Source organism: Vespa velutina, chromosome 9 (assembly GCF_912470025.1).
Source record: "Vespa velutina chromosome 9, iVesVel2.1, whole genome shotgun sequence".
In the NCBI taxonomy this organism is placed as follows: Eukaryota; Metazoa; Arthropoda; class Insecta; order Hymenoptera; family Vespidae; genus Vespa; species Vespa velutina.
The window spans coordinates 1,159,651-1,172,500 of NC_062196.1; the positions used below are offsets into that span (position 1 = coordinate 1,159,651).

The 12,850-nt window shown below is 31.5% G+C and overlaps 1 protein-coding gene across 4 annotated transcripts in view; it reads left to right on the plus strand.

The window, feature by feature from the left end:
- LOC124951857 (neuronal acetylcholine receptor subunit alpha-7-like) overlaps window positions 1–12,850 on the plus strand; it is a 133,636-nt gene that overhangs the window by 83,005 nt on the left and 37,781 nt on the right. For 3 of the 4 annotated variants that reach the window (XM_047500836.1, XM_047500834.1, XM_047500837.1), the window contains one exon: window positions 3,655–3,699. The exons of the other annotated variant lie outside the window; for it this stretch is intronic. Coding sequence is in view for 1 of the 3 variants with exons in the window: in XM_047500834.1 (XP_047356790.1) it covers window positions 3,655–3,699 (45 nt within the window). In the remaining 2 variants the exon portion in view is untranslated. The remainder of the gene's footprint in view (window positions 1–3,654; window positions 3,700–12,850) is intronic. 4 annotated transcript variants of the gene reach the window in all.

Genomic DNA, 12,850 nt, shown 5'->3' on the forward strand with positions numbered 1-12,850 from the left:
AGGTTAATTCAGTCGAGCGTCATTAGGAGGCATACTGTTTGGATGTAAATCATGGGTACGAATTGGATTGTACATATTATATTAGGTAAATCTATCTTTTAAGTGTTTTTCGTAACGAGTAAAAACGAAAAAGTAAAAACGAATTTAATATCGTTATCGTCGATCGAGCAACTTCAAACGCTACGTTAATACGCAATGAAGTTTATCCTTGGATTGGGCCTCGATCGATCTTTTTGAATTCAATCGAAGATCATGAGATACGATTGTTCTATCGACGACGACCTTCGTCACAAGCCTAGTCTTTCCAACGTTATTAATGAGCCCAGGTAGATTTTCTTTTCATAATTGAGACTCGTTTATTGGTCAGAAAAGAACACCATCGTTCTCAACAATGTAAACGACGTCGACGACGATGACGACGAGCTAGCTTATTACAATTTATTAATTGCCTTGACCTTGTTAGTAATTGCAGCCACTCCTGATGAATACAGGTAACGAGATTCAAGACGATCCATGAGCGTTGTAATATTGCTTGCTTCGTCATCCTTTTTTCCACTTCACTTTGACTTGTCCTATCGAGAAATTAAAGAATTATAATAATTGTCTTTAAAACGATTTCAAATAATCTCTTTTAACTATTAAAATAAAAGTAAGCACGATAAAATTCTAACAATGTTGTTTTCATTTATATAATTAACAAAGTAATTTCAACGTTTTACGCTCTTTTAAAATCAATTTTCTATTTTATTGTTTGTGGTAATGTCAAAAGTTAAGACTATTAAATGTTTACCACAAATCGGTAAACACGAAGTAAATTATATTCCATTACGAATTACGAGTAAACTGTAACTCGTGATTTGCTTGTCGCTCGCTTAAACTTCGATAAGAGCATTTCAGGAATTTCTCTTCTCTGGGACGTGCACGGAATGTTTAAGTGTGAATTTAAAAACGAGTATGTTTGTTGAAAAAAAAAGGAGAAAATAAAAAAAATAAAAGAAAAAAAGAAAATCAGCAATGCAAATTGTCGAATTATTTAAAGTGATTTTCTCTCTCACATTGCCGATAGTGTAGCAAACGAGTAAAAGAAGTTGTATTTTCTTTACCATTTATTTTTTCTTTTTTTCTTTTTTTCTTTTTTTTCTTTTCTTTTTTTCTTCCTCAAAACTGTGAATATGAATTTTTCATCTTTAAAAAGGATATTCGAGTACAGTATGTACATACATACGTACGAATGTATATAGGTATATGAAATTCATGAATATCATTGAATATAAGAGTCTATGATAAAAGAAGAGTATGATTTGATATTGATAAGAGTATGATATGAGTGTCATATGATATTTGTATTCGTGCAATTTTGTTATTGAGAAAACGAACTTATCTTGATTATGGTAGCCAATGCAAAAGAAAACAGCATATGTAGGCATAGTAGTAACGTAAGTGCATAAACAGATGTATCTATGTACGTACATATATATAAGACGATCGTATACATATGTAAGATATGTAAGAAACATGTAGTAGAGGGATCGTTCAATTTAAACGTATATTTCGAGTTTGCTCGCAAATGTCGACAACATGTATTTAGCTATATTTGCCAAGAATCCACCGGTCGTATATGCGAAACACACTTGTAATCATGATGAAAGCATTGTTGAATAAAAAGAAAGAAGAAGAAGAAGGAGACAGATAGAGAGAGAGAGGGAGAGAGAGAGAGAGAGAGAGGGAGAGAGAGGGTGAGAGAGAGAGAGAGAGTAGAGAATCTATTGCTATACGTGACAAGGGTTGGCAATATTTCGGCGCAAAGGATTTTTAAACGACGAATGGAAGAACGTATATGCGCCAAGAGTAAAAAAGGTAGAGAGAAAGAGAGGTAGAACAACGAGAGGTTCATTTTATTCCTTCCCCTTAAATTACAGACATTTCTTAGAAAGATATAAGAGAGACGGAGAAAGAAGGTAGAATCCTCTTATCCACGCTATCAGTAAAGACAGTTTTATAGGATATGATATTCTTTATGTAAAATGCTATTTCGCATATATCAAATGATACATGGCAGATACATCTCCTCTGGAAAATATTGAACTCGTTTATTTGTATATTTGTTAGCTTAAAACAAATATTCGTTGCAAATCAAACGATGATAATTGTCTAATGGGAATAGAGAAACCTATATACAATACGAAAAAAGTTGTACAATAAAAATCACTTCGTATATTTTTTGAATAAATATTATATGTATGTTTTTTTTTTTAATTATTTATATTATATCTAGTTTTTTCTTCAACGAATTATCCCCACTACGATCTAGTCACTCTTTTCGAGACCTTCTTCAGAAATTTATGTAGGTCAGCGTTCATTCAGTGAATTCGTTGAAAGGAGAGAGATTTAACGAGCTATCCATGCACGCTTTTCCTCTCTTTCTCTCTCTCTTTGTCTCTTTCTCTCTCTCTCTTTGTCTCTTTCTCTCTCTCTCTCCCTCTCTTTCTCTCTCTCTCTCTTTGTCTTTTTCTCTCTCTCTCTCTCTCTCTTTCTCTCTCTCTCTCTCTGTCTCTCTCTTTCTTTTTGCTTTCTCGCTCCTTTGATAATTGAATGAAATTTCAATATTCGTTTCTACTCATTTTTTTTTATTTATTTTTTTCTTTTTTTATCATTTCAACATTTTTTAAAAAAATTATTATCAATTTGCAATAATCCGTTAATAATCCATTCTTATTATATTTTCTTCATCGATTAAATTTGAATATATGGATATCTCGAGACAAGCAAAGAGTGTTATTGTACATCCATCGACATATGTATTTACCATAATATTAGAATCGAACACAGATGCGACCCCTTAATGGATATCGACAACTCTTTGCCATAAGTTTCGAAAACTACGGTATCGGAGAAAAAGCATGTTAACATATGACATTTTTTCATGAATAAAACAAAATTTATATATATATATATATACAAATTTATACTATATATATATATATATATTATATATATATATATATATATATATATATATATATACTTAGTTAATAGGTAGAAAGATTTATGTAAAACAAATAATATTTTAACATATATTCATGTATCATATTCTACGAAAGTGTTAAATGAAAATGCTTACAAATCATTTAATCGTTAAAAATGTTTTGTCACATTATTAGATAAATTCATTCTCTAATTAATTTAATAAGAGAGTAAATAATGTCTCGTTTCATAAAAAAGATTTTAATATTTTTGTATACATGCGACTGTTGTATGTTATGTGTGTAAATTGCATCGCAAATTCAAAAAGTGCAAAAGTAAACACTTTTTTGAATTCTTGGAATCGTTATGCGTATTAATTATAAAGTTTCGTTGTAACAAAACATCTCTGCTTTACAACGGGATAGTTCACACGTTAAATGGAGCGCTTTATCTAACTAAAACTAACAATTCTATTCGCTCTTAAAACGCGAATAATGTAATCATATTTATTATTTAATTAGCGTAATTCCATACAGTGTTTTTAACACTTTTACTATCTTATCGATTTGACTACCTATTTGTTTGATATTTGGATTTATTGATATTATGAATAATTGTACGTACATATAAATAGAACTCCTGTACCTTTCGATGCTCTAATTAAGAAATATTTTCTTTTTTGTGTTTTAGGACGAGAAGAATCAACTGCTCATCACGAATCTTTGGCTGAAGTTGGTGAGTTTATTCTCTGACAAAGCAAAAGAGAGTAACGAGCGTTCGTTAAAATTGTACGATCTAATTCCCGCCAATTAAATCGTGTAGAATAATCGATACGTTTTCGAATGCTTTTACGTGCCTGCCGGCATTTTAACCAATGGTAAATTAAACCAAAAAAATATGTAGGAATGGTGAAATAAATGCATCTAGTGTAAATATTTACAGTATATGGACGTTTCGGTTGCTAGATTAATTCTAGTTACGCACATACCTGCGTAACTAGAATTGGCGGCACATGCCGTCATGTGGAATAATCCAGATCGTTTTGTTAAATAAAAAAGCAAAAGAAAACAAACAAACAGAAAGAAAGAAAGAAAAAAAGAAATTAAAAAGAGATGATACGTTCGAAATTGTTTTATGACTTTCAACTTGATCAATTACATTCGCATTAGACCTAACGAAGCGATTAATATAAATATTAACAAGTACTTTCTATTCTATCGAGATCGATTTTTGTTATTTATAAAAACCAATTATTAATGGAGTCACCGGCAACAGGTTAGATTCTCGGCACAAAGTTAAACTGGAGTAGCTCACGCGTCCTTGTTAGGACAAGTTGTGAAGAATTAACGAAGGTCAGACGTCCTTTTTGTCCTTTCGAACTTTCTCCTTAAAACGACGCGAGCTTTTTCTTTCGAATCGTTTACAATGACTTCTTAACATTCTTCTTACGTTATTCGTACAAACAAAACCGCTCTTTCTATCGGATTGAAGGTTTTCTTTTTTTTTTTTTTCCTTTTTCTTTTATTCCCTAAACAAATTCAATCGACTTAAAAATTCGAGAAGTAGATGTAGTCACTTTTGCTACATTCGCATTTACATATCGTCATCAACATTTATGAAATTAACTATTGCTTTCACGTGAATCCTATTGTTTTTGTTCTATTAATAATCCGTACGTGGTGGAAACAATAGAAAATTTCTGTAAAGCTAGGCATCTGCTATTTTCTCTTTTATTTTCAGTTTTTCGTAATAGTATATATATATATATATATATATATATATATATATACATATATACGTATGTATTGTATGTATTGTATGTACTTTACATATACTTTATGCTTTTTACGATACTCTACAAGTAAACAACGAGGTGGACGTAACACGTTTTGTTCAAATATTGTTCGTCCATTATAAAGCTTTTTTCACATTTTCATATTTTCATATTTTTCATCTTATTTTTTATCGCATTGCACTCTAACTTAATTATTATGTTCACAATGAGATTATCATTGAATCGTTTTAATTTTGCCACTTTAATGTAACGTGGAAACGAAATTTTCATATGGATGTTTAACGATTCATCTATTTAATTACATAATTAATCGGATGACTTTTTAAAAATTGTAAAAATATTAAATAGCCTTATTTTTTCTATTTAAAAAAAAAATTTTGTATTTTTTTCTCACATACCTGCTGTAACAAATGCTCGTTTCTTTTTCATTCTTCGAATACTTGACACTCCCTACAAATTTCTCTTTATCTATTCAAAAATTCAGAACATTTTGTCTGGGTTACAAAAAGTTATTCAATTTGAAAAAGTATTCGAATATTTTAGTGACTCACTATATTTTTTGATTTCGAACGAACCGTTCGATCGTTCAATTTGATAAATTTAATGAACGTTCCACGATATCACAGTGCTCGTGCGTCATGCAAATTTGACGCATAGAGGAGATTTACACGAACGATTCGAATTGCATATGGTTCGCACGTCGCTCGAAAGTTATCACGGAAAGTCGATGTTACGTTTCTGATAAAAAAACTTCTCGTCAGAGTAGAGTAACCGTAAAGCTTCTTATCGAAGCTTTCTAACTGAAAGTATGCACTAAAATTTTAAAAAACATAATTCTTCGACTTTTCTATCTATTACGACCTCATCTGACGTTCATTATATTGTTAAAGTTTATTAATTATAAAACAAATTATAAAAATAACAAATGTTAATAATATCTTCCGAGTATTTTAAGTTGATTTTATTAATAACATATAATACTTAAATGAAACAATTATAATGTTTACATTAGAAAAAAAAAAAAAAGAAAAATTACGAAAAACAAACATATTTTAGATTATAGATAAATCTATATTTATGAAAATATTTTCAATTTGGTTGTTAATTCTGCAAACGTATTGCTCTCTTGCAACGAGAAAGAGAACGTGAGGAAATATATTATCAATCGGAATCATTATAAATAATAAAATGATAAATTGCAGAAAAAAGTATCACTAACTAAATCACATTTCATTTCGAAAACTTCGTTTTTTTCCAGCCGATCGATTCTTCGAATTTTATTCCCATATTTCTTTCTTTATTTTTTGTTTTTCCTCGGTTGTCTCCAGACATTTTATGAACAGCAAAATGTTTTGAAAGTTAACAAAGTTTTGTTGACCGCTATATAGAGCACGCCATAACATTTGATTGTTACTTTTTCTCTTTTTACAAAATAACGAGCGGCCCGTAGTAAGAAGTTTTCGGGTTTCTGGTATATTTTGTGTGCGCGTGTGTGTATATATGTATGTATGTAAGTATGTGTGTGTACACGCGCGTTCATGTGTACGTATTGCGAGGGTTGGTAATAGAGCAATACGAGAAGAGCAACGCTTTTCGCCAGAGAAAATTGTCCTTCACACCTAGTCTTTCGGCATTTTATAACAATGGCTCTACGAGTTAGCTTTCGTACCGTAACAGCAGCTTGCGTAAATAGAGCGAATTTATTGCAGGCTTTCGTTGCGGTTCATGAAACGAATTGCTTTGTTAAGTTAATGTTGCTCCCATGATTTAGAAACGGTACATTCTGACGAAGCTCGTTTTCGTTTACACTTCGTTGGATAAGTTCAAGAAGGAAGAAAGCACAGAATGTAGAATTTTATTAGAAAACAGAGATACGAGTTTGCTAAGTGTTTCTATTTATTATTATTTTATGTAACTATTATTGTTTTTATTATTATTATTATTATTATTATTATTATTATTATTATTATTATTATTATTATTATCATTATTATTCCGGACGATATAAATATACTAACATAATAACGCATGCGAAGGTAAGTGCTTAAGTAAATTCGTTATCGTTGAGTTAAGAAATAAAAAATAAAAATAAAAATGAAAAGGAAAAAGAGAGAAAAAGGAGGAAGAAGAAAAAATTAATAAAAGAAAAGAAAAGGGATTACAAATTATAAGGGGAAAAAGTGTAATTTTCTTTGAGAGGGACGTTTCAGAAAGTTAGCTTTTGCGTAAAAATACGAATGGGTCTCTAGTCGGTGGCCGTACAATTTGTTGAAAGTGCGTCCCTCTAATTTATTTAGTTTCCGAGAAAGATATTTGTATTTCTTTTATTTTGAACTGAAGCGGACAATGCGAAGAAACATTTTTTTTTTCTTTTTTTCTTTTCTTTTCTTTTTTTCCTCTCTCCTTTCTTTCTTTCTTCTTTTTTTTCTATAGAAGGATAGAGTTCGGAGTTAAATAAAATGATGCAGATGTGTTTGACTTTGAAAGTAGCTATATTTTTATTAATGTAAATCGAGAAGATATTCGAGAAAACGTTATACGCATTTCCGATAGCGCTGTCACGAATATTTACATATCGATCAAAGATAAAATAAGAATCGAAATGTTTCCACCGTAAATATGACTTGAGTGCACATTAATAACTTGAAAATGTGAATTTAATTCATATTTTTTTTTCTCTCTTTCTTTCTCTCTCTCCCCCCCCCCTTTGTCCCAGTCTCTCTCTTTCTATTGAATTCATGAAATTCTTCGTGAGAGAATACCGTCCTCAGATTCGAAGTTATATCATTTAAAAATGCGCTGTTAAAAAGGAGTCGAAGAAAACGTTTTAACGAGTTTTCGTTAAATCACTGACAATTGCTATTTCACAGATGAAATTCTATAATGTTTCAAGGTATATGTACAAAATGTTAAAATTGTTAAAACTTGAAAATATTTCATTCCAAGAGTGAATTCTTTTTTTTTTTTTCAGAATTTATTTTTATCGACAGACCGTAGAAGATATTTCTTTTTTTCTTTTTTCGTCCATTAACTAATGTCGAAAGGACGCGATTGCGATCAATAAAAGGAAGAAAAAAATAATTGAGATGCCTTATTTCGTATTTTATATAAATTTAATTTACTTCATATTAAATTATTTTCAATTTTCGTCGATAAAATAAGCATATTACATGTATGCATGTATGTATACATGTATGCATATAGATAGGTATGTACATACTCAGAAAAGATTAGATATTTCCTGAAAAGCAGTTGAACTTTCGGTTCGGTTGTTCGCCAACGTCATCGTGTTTCTAGATGAAAGAAAATTCTTGAAGTTTTTGTCATTTGACCCGAAATTCGATATTACCGCGAATATCTAATGGAAAGGTCAATCTGCTGGAATATTACGTGTGGTTCCATAGAAAGATTTAATAATAAGATAAGAACATCGTTTCTAGGAGCTTTAGGATCTAAACGCAGAACGAAGCATAATCGATTATCGCTTTATAAACAACATCGAACATACTCTTATCCTCATGTTCTAATCGATGAATCAAGGAGATCTAATATATCGTTCTATGTCTAACGCTTGACGTATTAAGAAAACAAAACAAAGGTGCGCGTTCCTTTGAGAATCGTACGATTACTCGCTCGATTAAAGGAATCGATTAAATAAACGAAGAGATACCACCTCTGAGACTGAATAATGGGAGAGAAAAGTACGGAGTGACGACGTTTCCGAAGTAAATATCCGAGGGAGATTAGGTGAACAACGCGTTACTGTCGTCTCTGCGAGAAAACGTGATCGCAAAAACGAAATTCTCAGCACGATGTAACTCCTTCCTCAGTGGGCTGAGGTACTAGAAGAGAGTGGAGCATGTCGAGAGAGTAGGTAGAGCACTTCTACGTTCAACCCTAACTATTCTATGTAGCATTATGAGAGAGAGAGAGAGAGAGAGAAAGAAGTTAGCATCAGGATTCGTTCTTTTTCTCTTTACTGTACAACCAGTTTTTTCTTTTTCTACTTCACTTGGTTGAACTCTTTATCCGACTGGCTCATCCTCTTCTTTTCTTCGTTTCTTCTAACCTTCGTTTGACCATTTTAATCTTTGATTATCTTCAAATTAGACTAACGAAAGAATAGCATGAATTGTCAGAAAGTCCTAAAGAGATATGTTCAGAAGAGATATGTTCGATTAATTTAAGACAGATAAATGATGTTAATGATGGCAAGTGAAATATAAATAAAGAGAAAATAATTATTTTCCCTGAGGTATCTTTGTTATTCGTGTAAAATAAATATTAAAATATTTCATCACATCGAATATTCGAATATAATACATATAATTATACAAAATCGAATTTTTCTTGAACGTGACGTTGAAGACACCTCCGTTGAGACTATCTTTCGTCTCTTTCTCTTGCGATTCAGTTTATGTCGATACTCATTTGATTAGTCACGTCGTTCGTGAGCGACCATTTTAATAGCACAAAGCGGCAATTTCGCAAGTATCTGAAGTATCTGAAACCACTGTCAGTAACATTCGTAACTTCCGTTGCAAAATGTATGCCGATTATAAATACATTATCTCTTTCCATTCGATGCATTATTACTCGTGGTCGAGCAACGCCAAGAAACGCGATATTGAAATGGTTATTGTTGTGAATTATAAAAGGATTAAGGGCAGTCTACAGACATTTCAAATATGTCAATAACATGTGCCCCCTTTCGTTTCTCATTTTGAAAATGTCCAACGAAGAAGCATGTTTTTGTGAGATTTGTAGGTAGAATTTCGAGTGTATGTAGCGCGTGTATATTATTTTTCGTATAACCCATCCCTTTCATCATTTTTATCAATTTCATGTTTTAAACTTTCGCCACGATGGTATGAGAATTTTCGGTAAATTCAAAAGCATAAGGATTAATTAATTTATTACACTCTACTACTTCTCTCACAGTTTCAAAATCGTATTTGCAATTTGCCGAACTACTCGCTTGGTTTATACGAACGTTCGATTTTTTCCTGGGTCGCGTTCCTTTTTTTGTTATTGATTTAATAATTTTCGTGAATTAATGGATGCATACGTACATCGACATACATGAATCAAGGAAGATGGAAGTTTCAACGATTAAATTCGTACATGCGTGAGAATGAAATCCGCGATTCCATCGTTCTATGAAATCGATTCAACTATCGATTTGTGGTTAAACTACTATTGGCTAACTATTGGTTAACGGCTTTTTTAAGAGAACAATAGATAGGAACATTCATAATAGTATAGAAAGGACGAAAGGGTTGAATAATCAACTAAAATATAAACTATTGAGCTTTTGATGAAAAAGCATTGTTACGTTAATGGTTTTGTTAATGCATTTATTGCTTGCCGAGCTATTTTCTTTCAAATCGAGAACAAATATTGTTTACTTCTACGTGTTTGAATTCATTAAAAGTTCTTAGGATTCATTCGATTGGGAAATAAAAGATAGTCAAGTCGTTTCGTTTTGGTCGATTGCTGTTTCTAACCTTGTCTTTTAATTAACGATTTCGTAAACATTTAATTTAGTTGGACGAGGTATGTAAATTTGATTTATTTGTGTTATTTATAATGAACATTAAATTACTTATAATGAAATTAACAATTAACAATAATATATGAGTGAATGATAGAATTAATAATGGAATTTACATAAGTATGTAAATCAATAAACGAGAATGATAAATTGAAGGAAAGTGAAGAACTTTTTACGTTGATTCGTGAAAAATGAATGACGATCTTCGTGATAAATCAAAGGCGATTTCTTCGAAGTATTGGTGATCATCGATATAGTGCATTTTTTCCGATTCATCGATGTTCCCATTCATTTTCAGTCGCTAATTAGGAGTCAACGGGAGGAGCTGTATATAGCAGGAACAACAATAGGACACATTGTGACGCTGTTTTAGAAAAGCACAAGATAAAAAGAACTTAATTAACGGCTTAATTAAATGCGAATACAAGAGACGTGGCACGATGATAAATATACGCATACGTATATTTTCATGGGAAACTTTCATCGTTATGTTTTTTTGTTTTTGTTTTTGTTTTTTTTTTTTTTTTTTTTTTTTACTTGTTTCTAAAGCAAATGATATTTAAAAGAGAAAGATGAGTATTTATGGTCTGATCAATTTATACAGAGTGTTCCATTTTATATTTCGTTTTAAAATATCGTCGTTTATGTTTATATAATATTCGATGTTTATTCCAACGTTAAAAAAAAAAATTAAAAAAAGTATTATTATATGTGAAATAGAGAATATACTTACCTCGTACATATGTGCATTTATACATATGTGTTCACGAAATCGAATCATTTCTCGATGCCGTCACTAATACGTATCTTTTAAAAGAGATCTCTAAAGTACTATCGTACGATGCAAAGGGAATTCAGAAAAATGGTTGGAATACTTAATTTCGTGTCATCTAAATTCTAGTCGAACATAATCGAAATCATGCGAAAGCATTTTCCATGAGACCGATAAGATCTTTAAGATTTCAGAGAAATCGCGCATTTTTTATTTCTATCCGTTTTTATATTTATATTTTATTTATTTCCGTTTTGTTACTTATATTAAAAAAAAAAAAAAGAAAAAGGTTTATTTACAAAACGTCCTAATACGTTTCTTGATACGTCGTTTTTAAATATTTCAATTCATAATAATTTTAATTGATTTAATTCAATATCTCATTTTTAATAATTAAAATCGTCCAATAATTGAACTCTTTCTCTAGAAAAGTTTTCTTCTCCAACTTTCGTATATTAATATATGTATATATATGAATTTTATATGGAATTTGTGATGATCCCGCATTAAGGCAAATATTTACTTGAAAGTTTGCAACGAATCATGTATGGGATGAAAAACGAAGGAGAGACGAAAGTGGGGTTTTACGATAAAAGCGCAACCGCGTCTAAGAAAATTCATTTGGCTCGGAAATGCCAAGCGAGCGAACGAGACGATATCGGGCGGCTTTTAACGAGAATCAAGTTACGTCATGAAAATGTGTGTGTGTGTGTGTGAGAGAGAGAGAGAGAGAGAAAGAGAAATAGAATAGATGTTAAAAGAAAGAGGAAGAGAGTTAGGAATAGAATAGATGTTAAAAGAAAGAGAGAGAGAGAGAGAGAGAGAGAGAGAGAGAGAGACTAAGAGAAAGGAAGATAGCGATAGACAAGCATTAAGAGTGCCGATCCAGTTCGAAAGTCGCAACTCGAAAGTTTTCACGACGTTAATGGCCAACTCGTTTGTATTTAGAGTGACTTACTCGAAACTTATCACTTTTACGTTTATGCAAAAAAGGGATTTATGCCTGAGGTGAAAGAAATATAGTTATACGTTTGTATGACGATGACACCATACAGAATCGCATAGCGTGTTTCGATTCAAAACATCTGTTGAGAAACGACGGAAGGAAGGAAGGAAGGAAGGAAATCTCCATCGAGGTTACAGTGACTGCCATCCGTTCGGCTATAAATTTTGGCCTCAGTCGAGCGATCGAGAAGGGTGTATTAACTAACTCGAGAGCCAGTAAATCGAGTTAAGCCACGACTCGGCACGTTCGTTGGATCTTTACAAAGGGCAACTATCCCACGTACTTTCGGAACTTCGCATGATATTTCTTTTCTTTCTTGCAATAGACCTACTCTCCTCTTTTTGTTTGCATTCGTAATTATAATGTAACTGGAATTTCAATTAACCAATTAACCAATTATCTAATTATCTAATTTAGTATCCTTCCAAAGAAAAAAGAGAAGAAGAAATGCAATCTACCAACTCGAAGAATTCGAATTTCTCTTGAACTTTGCACCCGTCAGACTCGATTTTCCGTTGCCTGTAGGTATCTCTCAGCTTACTCGACGTATTTACGAGCTACCCTTTTTATTTCTTTTTTCCTATCATCCTTTCTTTACGCGTATACATGTACATGTATAGGTGTGTGTGTATGTATGTATGTATATATATATATATACATAGCTACGTATATACTTGAATATCTCACCGAGAAATCGTTTAGAAAAAAGTATTTGCATCACGATAGTATTTACTTGAAGATATGTACATATATATATAT